The sequence below is a fragment of the Citrus sinensis genome, chromosome 2 (genome assembly GCF_022201045.2).
Source record: "Citrus sinensis cultivar Valencia sweet orange chromosome 2, DVS_A1.0, whole genome shotgun sequence".
Lineage (NCBI taxonomy): Eukaryota > Viridiplantae > Streptophyta > Magnoliopsida > Sapindales > Rutaceae > Citrus > Citrus sinensis.
Window position 1 is genome coordinate 32488413 of NC_068557.1, and position 19354 is coordinate 32507766.

The following is a 19354-nucleotide window of genomic DNA, read 5'->3' on the forward strand; positions in this document are numbered from 1 at the left end:
TTGCATGAATGCTGAATTTGCAGGAACTTTAAGGAACCAAGATGCATGCTCTCCGTATGATATGAAACGAGTATACAAAACAACTTGGGAAAAAAAATGCAATAAAACAGATGTGCAAAATCTCAAAGAGCAACTACCATATTACATCCGGACACAACAATTTTTACAACCATCCCTTGAAAGAGTAACTTCCAATCCTCAACTGCAGCACAACAATGTCAAATCTGTAACAACAAAAAGCAAATGACCACCACAGGCTGACGCTGCAGCTGCAGCTACATATGTAATGGTACAAATTTATCTACACCCCTTGCCCACTATTGTTCCCATTTGATCCATTAACGGATTGTGATATCTTGTCTCCACTTCCCGACTTTTTCCTCTTGATGACCAAAGCCCATGTAAATATTTCCAAAACCACCGCAACGCAAACCAGAACAATGATACAACCAGTGTATGCTTGCTTCCATTTATTATCGGGTTTCAAGATGTTGAATCCTCTGTAAATGTTGATTATGCTGAGAATGATAGTTGCATACCCAACTGAATGGTGGTAGAAGTTCCAGTAGATTCTGTATTTGTGATCTGGTTTTGGCCTCAGAAGCAAAGCAAACGCCTGAACAAGCAAAATCATTCATTTCTTAGTACAAGTAAAACACAAATTAATGGATAATAGCTTGCTTATCAATTAAATTAAGTGGGTATGTTTATTTATAACAGCTGAGGCTGCTGCACTTTTTTACATGTGAACTCAAGGGACAATTTGAGGGTACCTGAAGTGTTCCAAGGCAGAAAATAACGATGCCTAGTGTTCTGTGTGTTTTTAGTACAACGCCAACGGATTCACTGCCGAGTTTGATACCTGTAGCCCATCCGGCAACACCGACAATGTAGGCTGATAATTGGCAAGACACATGGAGGTAAAACCATGCAGGTCCTGCAGATTTGAATACCTTCAAGTACCTTGCTATTATGACTCCGATGGGCATCAAGAGACCCCAGCTAACAGCATTTAGCACTCCATGAATCTGGACATTTAATTTATTAAAAGATAACTTCAAGATAACAAAGCAATACAAGATATAATATGATCAAATGAAACCTCCGAATACAATAAATAAAATTTGAAAAAATGACTCACGTTTCTCTTCCTGAGTTTAGAGTTTGCAGCTCCTCCAGAAGAAGTAGCAGTTTGGCCAGAAAAAAGATTCAGTGTCCCCATGGATTGAACATTAGGTCCAGTTGTACTATGAATTGCTGGCACATTTCCTGAGAGTGGACCTTGTTGCCAAACTTGGTGCAAAGTAGTAGTTCCATTCTGAAGTCCCAAGGTAGCAAAAATGATCATCTCGTTATTTGCATAAGTCGCTGTTAAATCCGAGACATCGAAAGCAAGATTTCCCTCTGCCAAAGTCGTTTGATATTGAGTGATTGGTGATGTATAAGCTCTAATTTTTCCATCAGGTTGTCGGTATGCGACAAGTGCCTGGGAACCAACCATACCTTGTTCTGTGGGATTAACAGCCCATGACACCCATTGAGCAGATGAAACTCTTGTTTGCCTATAACCAATCTCAAGCTTTCCTGATGATGAATCATAATTATAATGAATATAAGCGTTCAAAACAGGAAGATCATTGCATGATTTGAACACCCGGTTGCTCGAAAAGCTATACTTGCTACAAGTTTGTGCATATGATGATGATGATGATGATAAAATCATGCACATCAAAAGAGACCAACGCCCCAACACAATGCTGAAAATTCTCTCAGCCATATATAATAAAATGCTGATAAAGTCCCTTCAAAATGACAACAAATTAAAGGGACTCTATCTCAGAATCAGAAATGTGCAAATTAAAGGAATGAAATATTATTCCTAATAATATATATTTTTGGCTATTAATATCATTAGAAATGTTATACAGCGTATGGTAACGAAATTTAATGCTCCTAATGAGAGAAAATGTTGGGATTGATGAGCTGGTTAATATAAAAGTTGGTGGCTTAGGCTGTTGCTGGCTTCTGCCTTCTCTGTTGTGGGGAGGTTCCATTCATTCGGGAGTTTTTTCCTATTTTTGTACATAATTGATTATTGTTGTCCTATTTTTGTATGTAATTGGTTACATAAGGAACCAAACTTGTTTATAAGTTTTTGTTTCAACTACCCTTTTTTTTTTTTGGGTTTTTTTTTTTTTTTCACACCAGCCTGTGCCAACTTCATCTATTCATTTCTAGCTCTTGAACTGCATTTCCTAAATATTTTGAACTTTTAAGAATACCTAATTTTTAATGGGTTATTTTGAGAGGGAGAGAGTATCATTTTTTTACGTAATATCCTTTTAACAACTAACAATGCTTTTAATATCCTTTAATTTCCACTTTTATTTTATAGTAATAGTAGCATACATATAAAAGATGATGACATTCATAAAATCTAAACGCAATCCATCACATATTAAATTTTATATTTTTGATCCAATCATTTATTGAAATTCGATCAAATCCGAACTAATAAAAAATTCAATTCAATCCAATCCAATCTAATCAATCTTATTAAAATAAAAAATTAACAAACAAAATTCACCAATTACTCTCTATAATTCTAATTACTGGAAATTGCAAAATAGATAAATAAATATAAACTCCTTTAATATTTCATGATTCATGTACTTTATTATCATATGGTTTTAAAAATAAAAATTTGAATATTGAAAGCAAATATTAATTGCGGCTTACATTAAGTACTTTGTATTATTATTATATGTTTATAATTATACAAAAGGGTAAGGCTATTTAAACCCATCAAAATATCATTTTGCTCAACAAATTCATAAAAAAAGTTTAAAAATATATATTTTACTCAATAAACCCACCTACCTATATGTCAAATATACCCTTATATGTATACTTGAAGAGTGAAAACCCATCATTGGTCAAGTGACGGTAAAATTTTCAATGGTTCATAAAAAATAAAAGAAAAACACATAAATTTCTTTGACTGCAAATTCATGGTATGAACATTTTTTTTTCCCGTCAACTTTCGTACTTACAACAACGAGCAACTAAACACGATTTGAAATTATTGGTGATTTACGCCACTAATTTTCAACAGCAAAGCAAGTTTAAAGTTTGCAACAAATGAAAATTCGTAATCATTCATGGCATTTTTAGCAATAAGATAATTTTGAGGGTTTGTAAAAACTAAAAAGGTGGGTGTAAAGCTAGTCTTTATTTTATTTTTTTTAAGTTGTCTTATCCTTTTAAGTAATTTTACATTGGTGTATTTAAGAAAAAAAATATTTTACTTAAAAATAAGAGTTTATAAAGTAACTTTAAGGGTTCAAGTCTTGCCCAATAAAAAATTAGGTTTTACTTTTTTTAGGAAAATTAAATTTTAAAAAGTAAATAAAGAAAATAAAATTAATATGTTGGATTGTTTTATATTGATTTTGGATACATGGATTCATAGACCAATTAAATAATATTGGATTTCAACTTTGAAGTCCAATTCAATCCAATCAAAAGCTCAATTCAATAAAAATTGGATTGATTTTGATTGGATCAATTGATTGAGTTGGATCTTAAAACACCCCTAACATAAGAGTGGGACTATTGGCACCCCTTTAAATATCTCTCAACACCTCTTTTCTTTATTAACCCCATTAAAATATTTAAAAATATTATAAAATTCTTTTAACACCCCTTTAATGACAAAAATACCCTTAATTTAAATTTATTAGTATAAACCCCATTGTTTAATTTTTGATCCCTTGATTGTGGATAAAATTTAATTTTTGATCCCTTGTTTAATTTATTAGTATAAAATTGTCTAATATTGTCATTGACTAGCTAGATCAATTATTTCTGGTGTGGTAACTTCAAACACCAAATCCTTAAAAGCACTTATATTAGTTTCGTATGGTGTTGCCCTGCCTTCTGCACATAGTTTATGATACTTCATCCAACCATTCGTAATAGGAGGAATAAGTGAAGCTGGAAGCATGAACACCTGCAGAAAAAAAGCCATAGAAAAATTAGTCCAATAATAAAGATATTGTAGCATAATTTGAATTTCCAAAGTTTTACATGCCTCTATGAAATGACTTCTATTAACAAATATAATAGCAATGATTTTATGTGAAGAGCATGATAATGAAGCAAATCTAAGAGGAATGAATGATTTTATGTCAATGATAAATTGATAATAGCAATGATTCTATTAACAAATCTAATAGCAATAAGGAATTTTTAAGGGGAAAAAATTATTTGATTTTGAGTGGGGGTTTAATTCGAAATTGTCTTATTATGTAATTTTAATAAATGTTAAAATTGTAAAATAATTAAAAGGGTGTTAAGAGGTATTTAGAGGGGTGCCAATAGTCCCACTCCTAACATAAATGGTAACAAATTGGGTTGGTTGAGCTATTAAAACGCCCCGTTTCGTTTGGGGGCTTTTAGAAATCAGAGAGGGCCAATAAATTATGAAGTGAAGGAAAATTATTTGTTGGGGTTAGGTATATGGTTGGACAGGTAGGGGAGCTCAGCAATTTTCCTTTGCTCAAACCGAAGCCGAATATCGTAACCGACCTCGTGGGTGGTCCCACATGCAACGTGGGTCACTATCACGAATTCAACAACAATCGAACGGCTAGCATGTAACATGTTCTTTTCGGAAATTTGGCTGCTTAAGCAATATAATATATACCAGCTCCACCAGCAGCAGGCAGTATTTGTATTTGTTTGCTATCTCGTCATTAAATAACAACTTCGTACAAATTAATATTTATGTAATAAATACACGATTATTAATATATAATAATTAATCATTTGATAATCATTAATAGGGTAGATAATGGGACAGGACGAGTCAGGTCAAGATTTGCCGATCTTGAACTTGTCTTGAACATTAAATTGACATAAAAATGTGTCTCAATTTTGTCCCGATCAGGATCCTTAATTGTCTCAGATGACATGAGTTTTCTGTCATACGCTGGAAATTCTGTCCAAACAATATGTCATACTCATATAACCGATATGTCACATGAATATAATCGACATGTCACATGAATATGATTGACATGTCACATAAATATAATCGACATATCACATGAATATGATCGACATATCACATATATTATTTACTAACGAGTGGTCATACACATATGGCCGACATATCAGATTTATATAATTCATTAAACCACTTGTCATATATTTCTCAAAATTCAAATTTCGGGACATTTAGGATCTTGATCAAGATATTCAAATATCCAAAATCTTGAACCAAATAGTAATCGGGACAAAATTTTATCTCGAATTCCGTCGTGAATGGATCAAGATTCAGAACCCCGATTGAGGTTTGGGAAATTCTGCCAACCTTAATCATTAATGAAACCAAATCAATAATAAAACAAGAAAAGTTGATGGTTTTGTTGGACTAAAAATTAAATGAGCTCAAACAAAGCCTATGTAAATATAGCCCTTGTAAAAGCCCATGAAGAGGTTGATAAAAATCACCTAAGAACCTTGGAACCGTAGATGATAGAAACCTTGTAACCTCATAATATAGGAGGACAATGCTTGATGGCTTATCTTAGTAACCTTAGAACCTAAGAACCTAAGAACCTAAGAGGCTAGGGATCTCGAAACTCGGAGGTTTTATCTAGATGTTTTATCCTAGGAACCTCGGAGGCTAAGAACTTAGGAGGTTTCATCCTAAGTTTTGAGGTTCTAGCCTTCAAATTTCCTCAGTTTCAAAGTTTTTAGGATAAACTACCTAGGATGGACCTTTAAATTTCATAAGTTTCAAGGTTCATAGGACAAATTATTTAAGATAAACCTCTCAAGTTCCTAGATTCTAAGGTTACTAGAAGTAACTTGACAACACAAACACGTTAACAAGTTATATTGTCACCATGTTTCATTTAATTTGTACTATTTTTAAGCTTCCCTTGCAACTTCTCCACTTGCTAACTTAGAGTGCGTTTGAGATTGAGATTAGGCAGTTGTAACTTAAAAGTTACAGCACTAAATTGTTTGGTAAACACTATGTGTTGTAGCTTGTAAGCTATGTTAATATAATTTTTCACTTGTATAATGAAAAATCTATTATATCTTTAACAATTTTATCAAAATTATTATTTAAAATTTATATTTATTACATATTATTAACTTTTGTTTGATAATTATAGTTTTTTTTTCCCATAGCAGATGTAGCTTAAAAGGTACAATACATCAATCCCAAATGGGACCTTAATATCATGCTTACACTCCAAAACTCACATTAATTTTCTTAGCTTAGGAAAAATAATAACACACGCACCTTTCTAATGCTGTGTATATGTCTGTAATCTTAATTATTAACTTCTACTATCGATAACTTTTAATTAGTCATTAAACCTTAGAACTAAAATATAAAAAGTGATTGTGTAGAGACCTTAGAACTAAAATATAAAAAGTGATTGTGTAGAGTACTATAATAAGCTTTATTTTAGAAAAAGAAATTTCATAAGGAGTTTTGAGGGGTGTCAATAGCACCACTCCTACGTATTAGGTGAGGTATTTTGCTACACCTCCAAACTGACCTAATCAAACTAATAACCAAACTCCGAGTTAGACTATACTATTGGCACCCATCCTATTAAATATATTTTTTTAAAATATTATAAATTTTTATTAACACAAAAATTAATGACAAAAATAATCTTAATTAAATCTATTTCTCATGAAACCCCATATATAAGTTTTTTCTACCTCTTACTATACAAGTAAGACATCCTCCCCCCCCCCCCCCCTCCCCCCCTCCCCTCTCCTATGATTTTTTTCTCCTCCTTTTTTTACTTTTCAACTCCCAATTTTCAATGAGTTCATTTGTTTCTAATTTTCAACTCCCAAGTCCCAACAATGAAGGAATCATCTCTGATGTTTTGTTGCTCACCCGAAAATAAGAGGAAAAGAAAAAAAATGTTCCTGCATCTATTTATGGATTCATAATTTCATACACTTTCCTCATCATCTCCTGTTGAAGTTATACACTTTTTTTAATTTAATATTTCTTAGGTACTTATGTTTTTAATACTGTTTTTACGAAATTTGAGATTTTTTGGATTAATTTTTTTTATTTGCCTAATACTTTGGGTTTTAGTAAGTTTCAGTTATAATCTTGGATAACAAAAGAAAATACATACACAGAAAAATAATTGATGAAGAAAAGAGTTTGTGTTTTACATGTTGGGTTAATTAGACGTCCTTATGTCCTCTAATGGAATATCAACAAAGACTACAATTACAAAATACTCAAAGAGGTGTTAAGAGGCTTCCGAAAGGGGTGCCAACAGCCCTCGACGTGATGGTTTTATTTTTATGGCCCAATAAATCACTGGACCAAATCTTGAAAATGCAATCAAGGCCTTGAGGATCCATGACGAAAACATCCATCCTAACCCTGTAGTGTGAGCGGAACCAAACCATGGATTATTGCACCGTAACCTAAAACTTGTATGTATCATGAATCAAGTTGGAAACAATCCACATCCATAAAGGGCGAAGATATTTATTGGGTAAATGTGAATATATATTACTGCAACTTAGCCAGCTCCCCATACTTTTAATATAGTTGATACGTATCTTAAGTAAGACTCTAGTATTCAAAAAGACTTGGATACTCTTATTGATACATACATACATACATACATACATACATATATATATATATATATATATATATATATATATGTATATTCCGTTAGATTTAGTTATTGTTGTCAATTTAAATCAACCAGATTAATTCCTATCTTTTTATATATGCTTTGCATTTGCCTCGTCTTGGACGCCTTATTAGGAGGTTTAGGTGCCAACCAGAGAAGAAAGAGTTTTTCATTGCACAAAGAAACTTGCGTAACGTGTTGCTTACCAATTACCACCAAATTGTATGAAATCCTAGCTGTAGCCCTTACTTACCCTAAAGCTGTCTCCTTTTCTTCAAATTTTTATTCCCCTTTTCCTGTCATCATGCCCCATTATTTTCAGTATAATAATTCTTTCTCTACTTTAATATATCGTCTTTTTTAAAAAGTATTTATATCCATCACTACTTATTCACATTCACTACTGCTTCCACTGCATGAAAATTTTTATGATTTAGAGCCATTCTGTTTAGTCACCTACATATATTGGCACTCTATATATATATTTTTGCTTAATTATGGGCAAAGATTCTTTGTTTTTGTTCCTTTTTTTTTCCCTCCCTATAATTCCTGGCATATGATTAAATATCATTCCCCTCCCTATTCATTTTTGTTAGAATGAATTTTATTATCGAGATCTGCAAGTTAAAAAAAAATGAATATTAGTTATGCAAACGAATCCTAACTCAGATTACCATCCTTATATATTTTACACTTCCTATCATGAAGTTAAGCTCAAGATTTTCCAAGGGAATATTAATTATGCAAATAATTGTAAGGTTTTGAATTTAAAATCTTAGACAAAGATAGTTCGGAAACTCTAGTATGAATTTATTTATTAAATTGTACCTACATTTAGACTTATCAAGAAATTGAAGTGACGTGAAATTAAATAAACTATGCAGTCCAACAATAGGGTAGTTGTCAATGTTTTAAATACATAAAGTGGATTTAATCAGCTTGGTTGACATTTGCGTGGGTTACATTTCATAATATTATTTTCGCATTCAATTGATGCTAAATATTTATTGGAATTGATCAAGAAATGCTGAGAGAGACATCAATTAATCAAAAAACATATCAGTTTTCTTCCATTGCCAACGTTACATCTTTAAAGAATCATAGTGCATTCATGTTTTGTGGCTTATCCATCCTTATCTAAATAGCCTAAAAAGGAAAAAAGGAAAAAAAAAAAGGCCTAAATAAGGAGAATGTTACAATTCAACAATGGGTGTGCGTGCATTGAAAACTACAAATTTAGGTAACACTATAGTTATTTTGTGATTTTAACGCCACGACATTTTACTTTAATATATATATAGATATACACAGCCTGATTTTACTGTAAATGTGATGCTTAAATTTCGTATTTCGGAAGTGGACACAAATGAAATGAACTTCAAAATATACATTTCCACTGACATTTTACGTCAGTAATGGTGGGTGAAAATTGTGCAAATTTATGCGTTGCCCTTTTAATAATATAAACTTGATTGATTGAATACTCACTTCATATGAAGAGAAGCAATTAAAGAGAAAGTGAAAACTTCCATATTTACAACTCCTGATACCGACCGCAAATATCATATCATCGTGCTGCTAAATCTGCAAAAAGCGATATTATTAATTAAGCCTGCAAAATCATCATCAATCTCATAAACTCACTTTCAAAGTAAATGTTAAATGTTATCAAATGAAAGGCTAATCCTAATTACTTTATTTCCCACTTTATAGGATATCAAAAAGAAAAAAAAGTGCTTACTTTGCGAGTCACAACATTATTGAAACGTTTTCTTTTCTTTTCTTTTTTTATAAAAATCAAACACGTTGCTTCGCGATGCTTCTTTAAGCAAAGTGTTGAGGGTTAAAAAGTTTGGCAAATACGCGTGAACGTAAGTGGTGTAATCATTAGTGATGTCAAATAAATTGATAATGTATTAATGTTATTGTTACTTAAGTATTAATTTGTATTAGATATAATTAATGTTCACATAATCAATTTCTTTTTTTTTTTTTTTGTTTAAAAAAAAGAAGGCACCGGACAGTTATTTTAACAATCTATTTTGTGCCTTACTCATCTTGTAAGGCATCCAATCCAATACTGGATAATTCAGCGAAAAGAATGAAACTCGAATAAATTAAATTAAAGAAAAAAAAAAGTCATGCAGAAGTAATAAATGAAGCAACTGAAATCTAAATAATGTACACGTACATTGTCGCGTTCTTGCATGTACTAGGAGGGTATTGCACCGTCGTCGCAGACAATCATGTAAAAAAAAAAAAAAAAATTATAAAAAGGATATATAGGTGCTGCTTGTCGTTCGTCTGAAATACCTACTTTATTATTATAAAAAAATAAAAAAAAGTGAAGTTAGAAAACTAAGTAGGGACAAATGCGATCTTTATAATCGATAGTTAGAAAGCGTAGTTGGGGTGCTAAACAACTCAGCATGTTCCGAACCAAATCGTAATAAAAGCATTAAATATTAATGATCATATGTTTACTCCTCAGCATTTAAAATAATTCATAATTAACAGTCCATTCATGTATGTACATATGGTGAGTGGTTGCATCGTTCGTACGTGACAAATTATAGCAAATCAAAGCGTAAGCATTAATTTAGAGAAGATTATTGAAAAATTGTTGTGCTTTCTTAAGTTGATAAGATACGTGCATACCAAAAAATTGCAAAAAATTTTTGGCGTGTATTGGTTGCATAATTTATGTTTTTACGATTAAATAAATATTAGATGATAAGTCCATATTGGGCGAACGTGCTCTTTGACCACGAATTTACGATAACTAAGTGAACCCTCTCTGAAATTAACCCATCAGTGCTATACAAGTCTAGGACCCTCCCGCTCTCGGTTGGACACGTGTCCATCATGTTGTTTTTTTTGTTTGTTTTTTAATTTATCAGTACATGTGTCTTTGTCCTGTCCTCTTGTCTTGAATTTTAATGCTTCTTTTCACTTTTATAATTTATATTTACCCAATTTGTTTAAAATATTTACGGTTGAATTGTTCGACTGGACTGAGCTGGGCTGGGCTCACAGTCTGTGTGCCGTGCGTTTGCATTTTAGTTGATCCAAGCTGGCTTCGCCGCACGTGTCATCCATGCCACAACTTACCAACTGTAACTGAAATTTGTCGCGGAAACCGATGCCGAATCCTTACGCTCTCATCACTCCCTCAATAGTCGACGCTCTTCTCTCTTCTCTTCAGTGTGCTGTTAAAAACTCAAAAACCACTCACTTTACTTTCAGCAATCCACTAGGGACATTTAGGTAAACGTAAGTGAAACATACCCCACACCACACATGGCTGTGACCACAGTCACATCAGCAACGCTTCTCCACCGTCTGATTTTGATAAAAAGGACGAGTTATTTTGTGGTGGGGCTCACCTGACATCACCTGATCTGACCATGTGTTCGCGCACGCTGTGACAATTATCATCTCAGCTTCGTGTCATTGTAGCCTCTCCCGGATTCCAAAAGCACACAGCAAATGGGATAATAACACCTGACTCCTTGATTATTGATTAAATCACGAATAAAGACATAATTTACATCTGCTGTGAGGAGGGTCCCCCCCCTCCCGTGCCGTTGTGTTCATTTGTAATTTGCAAAGGGGCAATACGAAGTGCAAAACCACACCACCGTAGACCGTAGTCCGTAAATTGGACCACGTAACCATACGGCAGGCACTAGTGTAAAAGTATTACAAACTATCCATTTATTTGTGATTTCAAAACAGTTACGGACCTGGGTGTTATTACTGCCATACCCATCCAACTTTTAAAATCCAACGCTTCGGCTTCATCAGCACTTCTTCAAACTCTTTCTTCCCCTTTTTTTTTTTCTTGAGTACAAACTTTCACCATGGAACTCACTTGAAATCAAAAGATCTTCGACACCAAAATAAAGATTTTTTTTTTTTTTTTGGTTTGGTTTTTTTTTGGTTCTGGCCTTGTGGGTATTTGTTTTGTTTTCGTTGTTTTGAAAATGGTTTCTTTAGAAGATTCTCAGTCGACTTCAAATCGTTTCCCTTTGAGACAAAACTTGTACACTCCACCTTCAGCCTCTTCAACAAAAATCCATCGAAGTATCGGACGATCGATGCGTACGATACGCTCAAACCTCTACCAAACTGATAATAGCTGTTCCTTCGTTTCGGTTCCCGATAACTCGGGCTACTTGTCTGAGAACCTTACTGAATCAGTCATCGATATGAGGCTCGGTGAGCTCGCATCCAAAACCAACGACGCCAAATCTGTGAAATCCACTATCTCGGAGGACGATTACTTGAATGTTTCTCAAGCCTTTAGCGATTTCTCGGTCTGTAGCAGCGATATTTCGGGCGAGTTACAGCGTCTTGCCAGCTTACCATCTCCCGAGAATATTCTCCGTCAACCAAATGAAAATAATTGCCAAGCTGAATTGGAACCAGAGCCGGAGCCGTGTTTGGGCTTCCTTCAAAGGGAAAACTTTTCAACCGAAATAATCGAAAGCATCTCGCCGGAAGATCTTCAACCGACGGTCAAGATCTGCATTGACGGCTTGCAATCTTCATCCGTAGCCATTAAAAGATCAGCAGCGGCGAAGCTTAGACTTTTAGCAAAAAATCGGTCCGATAATCGGGTGTTAATCGGAGAATCGGGTGCTGTACCGGCCTTAGTCCCTCTTCTTAAATGTAGCGACCCGTGGACTCAGGAACATTCAGTGACGGCTTTGTTAAACCTTTCACTGCATGAAAATAACAAAACCCTTATCACAAATGCCGGTGCCATAAAGTCTTTAGTGTATGTTCTGAAAACCGGGACCGAAACTTCAAAGCAAAACGCAGCTTGTGCTTTGATGAGTCTAGCCTTGATAGAAGAGAACAAGAGCTCAATTGGTGCATGTGGGGCAATACCGCCCTTGGTGTCACTGTTGATATATGGTTCAAGTAGAGGGAAAAAGGATGCCTTGACGACTTTGTACAAGCTTTGTTCATTGAAACAAAATAAAGAGAGGGCAGTGAGTGCCGGTGCGGTGAGGCCTCTGGTGGGGATGTTGGCGGGGCAAGGCGAGGGAATGGCGGAGAAGGCCATGGTTGTGTTGAGTTTATTGGCCGGGATTGCCGAGGGGAGAGAAGCTATTGTTGAGGAAAACGGGATTGCTGCTCTTGTGGAGGCTATTGAAGATGGGAGTGTTAAGGGGAAGGAGTTTGCCGTGTTGACTTTGTTGCAGTTGTGCGCTGAGAGTGTGAAGAACAGGGGATTGCTGGTTCGAGAAGGAGGGATTCCCCCGCTGGTTGCCCTTTCCCAAACTGGGAGCGTGAGAGCTAAGCATAAGGTGAGAGACTCTACTTTTTTTGAACTTAATATATTGTGTGTATTTGGCGTGCCTATGATTCTTTATCTGCAGCATTCTTCTCACTTTTTAGGGTATTCTTCTCACTTTTTAGATACCCTAAATAGAGATTGACAACTATATTTACAATGAAGTGAATTACGTTGATGATTTCCAATTTGATTGTTTGTTGTAACTTGATAGTGTGCTGGATTTTCTTGCTGTTGTTAATTTGGTTGAATTGGTCGTTCATTTAGCGATTCTGTTCTGCATCTTAATTTTAATGCTCTTTGTTTTGCAGGCTGAGACGCTTCTTGGGTATCTGAGAGAACCAAGACAAGAGGGTCCGTCATCAAGTCCTTGAGAGAATGCATAGTTTAATTACTTTAGAAAGGTAATTATCCTAAGTGGTTGTTTTGATGTATATAGAGGGTGTGTTTTGGTGGTTTGTACATCGTGGTTGAGAAATTTGGAAGAATGATTTGTAGAATTGAGAATGTTAGGGGAAGACTAGCCAGTAAAAACTGACCTTTTTGATGTATGATTGTAACTAGATTTTGGGTTTTTCCCCCCACCGTTATTGACTAATGTTTTGGCTTCTGGGTTTTGGGTGTGATGAGATTTGGGTTACTTTCCTTTAATTTTGTTCCGGGTTGACCCAAATTCTGTTAATCACGTCTACTGACTGTCTGGTTTTACCTAGTAAAGATGTAAATATATTGCTACTGCCTGCCGTGCCCGTGCAGCTGAAAGTTTTAGTTGCTAGCAACTGGTAAACACTTCTAACAATAGAATTTGACATGACAGCCGACGGTTTTGATTTGATTCGCATTATTGACCGACAGACCGTCAGTCGTTCCATTGCACACCAGCGGCCAGCGGGCCCTTATTTGATGCCAAAATTACTCTTGTGATCTTTAGCGTTCCACTGTTGAACATTTCTGTATTTCATCTTTCTTCAGCTGTTGATGGCTGAATTGTACATAAGCAGAAGGAGAATTTCTTGGCGGATGAGATTGAGATGCAAAGTGCAGACGGTGGAACGGTGGGGCCACAGGATCTGCCTGCTAGTATTTGGTGTAAAGTAGTTCACTTGCCATCACCACCTGTCTGCATTCTGCTTTGCTTGCACTAACCCCAACTCTATTTGATATTTGATATATTTAATTTAAGCTAAAGCCCACCATCCGTTTTACGAAATCATTACCCCACCTGGATTTATTCAAATTTAGCTCGACATGTATATGTATATACCTTTATTTTTCCTCTCCTTTGTCGTTATTAATCATGCCTTAGCTGGCATAGCAACCTATGCTTTGTCTTTCAGTGGGAATACTATCAAATTCAGTCAGCCTTCATTTTCCATTAGACCAAAAGTGTCGGTGTCGTCTGTTTATGCCTTTAGTGTAGTTGTTGATAATGGCGGGTTGCTATTCTTCAATAGAGTGGTTTCTGTTTGTTTTGCAAGCAACACCATTAACATATGGAGTAATAAAGTTTAACAAAAAGGCCCTATGAGCTCATCCTCTGTAACACTAAAGCAGCCAGCCACCGAGTTTTGCTTGCTACATTTTCCAATTTTCTTTCTTTCTTTCTTTTTTTAATTTTACAACTTTGACCTATGCTGGCTATAAAGATACAATTGTTTATTCCTAATTCACGAGACATCAGGAGCTCAGCTGAGCACCGGATCTGTTTCCAAACTTAATACTTCCTCCAGACGACTACGAACCTTCAAAGTAAAGTTTAACAATAAGGCCCTGTGTGCGCACTCCTCTGTCACACTAAAGCGGCCACCGAGTTTTGCTTGCTACATTTTCCCTTTTTTCTTTTTTCAATTTTACATCTTTGACCTAAGCTGGCTATAAAGACACAATTGTTTATTCCTAGTTCACGAGACATAAACTTAATTCTTCCTCCGAACGACTGCGAACCTTCAACACCAAATATCTTCACACTTGAAAAGATGCAACACATTAGTAGAGAAAACAGGAAGCATGTTCATGAGCAAAGCTAACATTCAAGCAATCACCTACGCATTGCTCATTCCATCACACAAACAAATTTGTTTAGGATCGTAAAAACATTAATGCATAAAAGCCCATGAACCGAAGGCATGATAGTACATTCATTGGAGAAGATGAATTTGAAGAGCTCAAGCATGCATCTCAGACTTGTTGGACTTCTTCATAAATGCACTGGGTTTGAAGCCTGTTTCCAACATCTTCTCGACCTCCTCAAATGCCAATCCTTTGGTTTCCGGTACCAGCAAGTAAATGGCGACAAGTCCGAGCAGTGAGAACCCCGCAAACAAAAGGAAAGTCCCAGCCGAACCAAGAGCTTCGGTGAGTGTCAAGAATGTCAAACTCACTATCAGATTTGATGTCCAGTTTGAAACAGCGGCAATTCCTCCACCAACACCTCTGTACCTCAGTGGATAGATCTCAGAGTTGACAATCCACGGGGCAGTTCCCATGCCTGGTGAGTAAGTTATGATGTATGCTCCGAGGAAGACCACCGCAAGCCATCCAAAACTACTAGGGCAACCACTTATGAAATATGTCCGGTGTTCATCACTACATAAGGTATCTGTAGACTTCTCATCAATCAAGCATGCTCCAGGAAGATACTGATCATAGAACGGAACAATTAGAACAATCAATAGGGTGAAATGAATATTCCAGTTGTGTATGAATAAACAATATTAAACCAATGGGTTGATTTAAGGGCTTTACTTCATTTCCTTTATGAGCACAGAAGCCACACTTTGCTTTCAAGCAATCCATACAGTTCCAGCTTTTTGCATTTCCATCAGTTATGTAAGCTGGACATGTATTGTTCCCTCCAAAGTGAGAAGATTCGATCTGACTGACGGTTGGGGCATGAATAGCTGCTTGGAAGAACACAACAGCTAACGCAACAAGGCAGCTGCTGAGTCCAAACATTGAAACAATCATCAACCTTCTTCTTCCGTATTTATCAACAAAAGCCATGCTAACAATTGAGCCAAGAGCATTAAGACCAGAAGTCACCAGAGAAAGAGCAAGAGCCGTACTCTTTGAGGCAAATCCGGCAAATTGCACTATGGTTGGACTGTAATACATGACGGTGTTGATACCCACAAACTGCTGAGCCACTTGAACTGTGACACCAGCATAGAGTCCTCTCCTTACAATTTTGTTGCCAAAAGCTCCCTTTAGTCTAGAAATCATGTCTTTCCCAATAAGACCTTCCTCAGCTTTTTCATTTTCAACAGATTGTTTCAAGAGATTTACCTCCTCTTCAACTTGATCAGCGGGGTAAATTTTCTCCAGGATGGCCCTGGCCTCGTCGACTTTGTTCTGGATTTGGGGGGGGGAAAGGCCAAAAACATTTCAAAAGTTGCATCTAAATCTGACAATGTACGAACTCATTTATCGAATTTATTTGGAAGAGGTAACAAGAAAGAACCCATACACATACACAAACACACAAAAAATGAAATTTGAAGCATGAAAGGTACCATAACTCACCTGTCGGTAAAGCCATCTTGGAGACTCAGGAAGCATCATCATGAGGCCAAATTGAACAACAGCCGGGAGGCCTGCTACCCCAAGCATCCAACGCCAGGTTCCAGGTGCCTAAAACAGGAACTTAGAAATGGGTTAGAGGTGTGTTAATTCGTAGAAGGACGAGTAGTGAGTATTGAGTAGAGACTAACCTTGGTGAAGGCCAAGTTGATTAAGTATGCAAGGAATTGGCCTCCAGTAATGAGAAAACCGTTGGCGCTAACGAGAGCACCTCTAATTTTGGCAGGGGATGCTTCTGAAATGTAAAGAGGAGCAGTCATTGAAGCCATTCCAACCCCAAGACCAACGAAAATTCTTCCAAGGATGATCACCCAGGGCTGAGGTGCAATTGCCATGATTATTGCACCAATGAAGAACAAAACGTCTGCCCCTAGAAGTGAAATCTTCCTCCCAAACCTATCATTAATCCATCCCCCAAAACCGGCCCCAAAGATGGCACCCGCAACCGCCATACTCACTATCAGCTCCTGTAGCCATGTTTTCTTTTCAACATCACGAAAGTCCTCCTTAATGTAAAGGAGGGCACCAGATATAACTCCTAGAACACAGATACAAAATTATATAGATTAACTATTTACCGATCCGAGACCAAATCACGAGTATGTGTGTGTGTGTGTGTACGTATACAAATTTACATATAATAATAATAATAATAATAATAATATATGTTACTACCTGTGTCATAACCAAACAAGAGGCCTCCAATGCCGGCTGATAATGCAAGCTTCATAATGTAAGGAGTTGTCCATACTATATTCCAGCATTCCGTAAATTCAGTCTTACTCGCTTTCGAAACTCCTCCTTCCACCATCGGTACTAATTGCCTTTATACAAACCGGAGAACAAAACTTTGACCTAATTCCGATTATACCTGCAACAAAAGTTTAAGGATTTTAATAAGACATTTTCACAAGCTAAAATTCTTCGGAGAATGAGTCGCTCTAAAAATAATAATTATTATTATTACATACCTCAAAATTAAATAGCCTAACACTAAAAGGGTAACCTTATCTTATGATTGATTTTTCATAGGCATTGAGCATAACTATGATTGTGAAAGCTGAAGACAAATTTATTTTAGAGTATAAGACAATTTTTGTTTCAGGAAACAAAAGTACTTTGAAATGTTTGTATCCAAATAAGACTGAAACCAGTTTGAACTTACGAACTTTAAATATAATAATCACGCCGTTACCTACGTAATACCTATGAGGGCTCTTGTCTGGTTTCAAGTAGTGTGCCTGGCTTGAACTTTCGCGCGGGCGCGTGTGTAATAATAATAATTCTCTATCAATATCAGATGTGACGTGAGCTATCTTAAAAACTTGGAACCTGAAAAAAAGATAAAAAGAAGAAGAAGAAGAAGAATTGTAGCGCAGACATATTATCACACAGCTATGCTGCCATTTCATGAAACGAAACGAATAAGGGAAAACTGAAAAGAAGCCATGAGAATAGACGTACGAAGGCGGAGTGAAACTCTGTATTCAATATTTGAGCTTCGGAAACCTGTAAGACTTTTGTGTTGTAAAATAACCAAGAGGTCTGTTTTTATTGTATGTATTGGTCATGCGATCGAGCCGGAACCTCGGCCCGATGATAACGGCACACCCACACGGCGCAGGTAGGTCTGGGATTATATGGTATTTTATTAAATGTACAGCTCAAAATGGAATATGATCATATCAACCTCATTTATATATTACAACTTGATTGCCAAATTTAGATCCCAACTCAGAATTTCATTTGAGGCTCAACTTATTTTTCTCTTCGACAGCCAGTTGGTTTTCTAATTATGGATTCATGTTCTTTTTGGATAAATGATATTATCATTATCCATCTGACTGTCACCCGTATCTGTTCTGGGATTTATTAGAATTTTCTTTCCTTTTTTTTTAAAAAATTATTATCCACTACTCATTAATAAAAAAAAAAAAGTAATGATAGACATTCCATATTTTTTATTTTAAATTTTATCTTAAACGATATATAATTCATTAATTGATTGATAATTTTTTATAAAATTTAAATAAACTAATCGTGTTATCTTATCAACTAATTAATGAATATTATATCATTTGGGATAGTTTTCTAAAATTCATGAACCCATGCCCTTTCGGACCAATACCTGATCAAACTGGCGCCTTAGACCAACTCGGCCATCTTGACGTTCTTAGCCAATGAGCATCATCAACTCTATCCGAATCATAAAGAACTCAAAAAACAGTACCACAAGGTTAGTATATATATATATATATATATATATATATGTAGTAAGATAATTACAAAACGAAAAATAAGAAGAAACAGATATAAAACAAGCGTAGCTTAAACATATCGACATTCTCGAGCATATATACTAAGGTTAGTATATATGTACTGAAAATGTTTCTTATTTTTGACCATTTTTCTTTTAGATTAACACAAATCTTCGCATCACTGTTTTCGGAACTTGTTCTATAATTTCTCTTGCATGTAATCCACTTAAATGGTGGATCACATTAAGACATCTATATGGACATTACAGTACTATTACAGAGAGACTATTTTTATTTGAGTTGAGCTTCTGACACCCCTCATATTTTCTTATAGAACCACTCTTCTAAAGATATTCCACAAAAATAAATAAATAAACTAAAACATTATCTAATGACACCATAATTATTACAAAATTATTCTCAACATATATATAGAAAAAAAGTATCTTTTAAATATTTGTAGAGATAGCATTGATCATCGTAAATTTTTAAAAAAAAATCTTTTA

General features: G+C 35.3%; 3 protein-coding genes across 5 annotated transcripts; 1 reads left to right on the plus strand and 2 right to left on the minus strand.

Moving 5' to 3' along the window:
* Positions 1-121: 121 nt before the first annotated feature.
* On the minus strand, positions 122-2380 carry LOC102611626 (cytochrome b561 and DOMON domain-containing protein At5g47530). Its single transcript, XM_006468120.4, has 3 exons — positions 1142-2380; positions 774-1028; positions 122-616 (listed from the first exon to the last, which is right to left on the minus strand). Exons 1-3 carry the CDS (start codon positions 1775-1777, stop codon positions 302-304), a joined length of 1206 nt encoding a protein of 401 aa, XP_006468183.2. The 5' UTR covers positions 1778-2380; the 3' UTR covers positions 122-301.
* Positions 2381-11516: 9136 nt separating this feature from the next.
* Positions 11517-13621, plus strand: LOC102623778 (U-box domain-containing protein 4). The gene is made up of 2 exons (XM_006467259.4): positions 11517-13024; positions 13323-13621. The coding sequence occupies exons 1-2, from the start codon at positions 11693-11695 to the stop codon at positions 13383-13385; spliced, it is 1395 nt and encodes a 464-aa protein (XP_006467322.1). The 5' UTR covers positions 11517-11692; the 3' UTR covers positions 13386-13621.
* Positions 13622-15021: 1400 nt separating this feature from the next.
* On the minus strand, positions 15022-18393 carry LOC102611333 (inositol transporter 4). Of its 3 annotated transcripts, none has more exons than XM_015527037.3 (7): positions 18055-18393; positions 17797-17922; positions 17266-17461; positions 16722-17128; positions 16534-16641; positions 15757-16362; positions 15022-15650 (listed from the first exon to the last, which is right to left on the minus strand). In XM_015527037.3, the coding sequence occupies exons 3-7, from the start codon at positions 17399-17401 to the stop codon at positions 15177-15179; spliced, it is 1731 nt and encodes a 576-aa protein (XP_015382523.1). In that variant the 5' UTR covers positions 17402-17461; positions 17797-17922; positions 18055-18393; the 3' UTR covers positions 15022-15176. The 3 variants fall into 3 exon arrangements, with proteins under 3 accessions (XP_015382523.1, XP_052290671.1, XP_052290670.1); XM_052434711.1 differs by having other exon boundaries at positions 17790-17922; XM_052434710.1 differs by having other exon boundaries at positions 17786-17922.
* Between the last annotated feature and the right edge of the window lie 961 nt (positions 18394-19354).

What these genes read in the sequence shown, in the direction of transcription:
- LOC102611626 (XM_006468120.4), bottom strand. Translation starts at nt 1,777, where the DNA reads ATGGCTGAGAGAATTTTCAGCATTGTGTTGGGGCGTTGGTCTCTTTTG. An exon ending in CTAAACTCAGGAAGAGAAAC is followed by an intron (nt 1,029 to 1,141) that starts GTGAGTCATTTT and finishes TTAAATGTCCAG; the next exon opens with ATTCATGGAGTGCTAAATGC. An exon ending in TCTGCCTTGGAACACTTCAG is followed by an intron (nt 617 to 773) that starts GTACCCTCAAAT and finishes TTGCTTGTTCAG; the next exon opens with GCGTTTGCTTTGCTTCTGAG.
- LOC102611333 (XM_015527037.3), bottom strand. Translation starts at nt 17,401, where the DNA reads ATGGTGGAAGGAGGAGTTTCGAAAGCGAGTAAGACTGAATTTACGGAA. An exon ending in TCAACTTGGCCTTCACCAAG is followed by an intron (nt 16,642 to 16,721) that starts GTTAGTCTCTAC and finishes TTCCTGTTTTAG; the next exon opens with GCACCTGGAACCTGGCGTTG. An exon ending in GTGCTCATAAAGGAAATGAA is followed by an intron (nt 15,651 to 15,756) that starts GTAAAGCCCTTA and finishes TTCTATGATCAG; the next exon opens with TATCTTCCTGGAGCATGCTT.
- LOC102623778 (XM_006467259.4), top strand. Translation starts at nt 11,693, where the DNA reads ATGGTTTCTTTAGAAGATTCTCAGTCGACTTCAAATCGTTTCCCTTTG. An exon ending in GCGTGAGAGCTAAGCATAAG is followed by an intron (nt 13,025 to 13,322) that starts GTGAGAGACTCT and finishes TTTGTTTTGCAG; the next exon opens with GCTGAGACGCTTCTTGGGTA.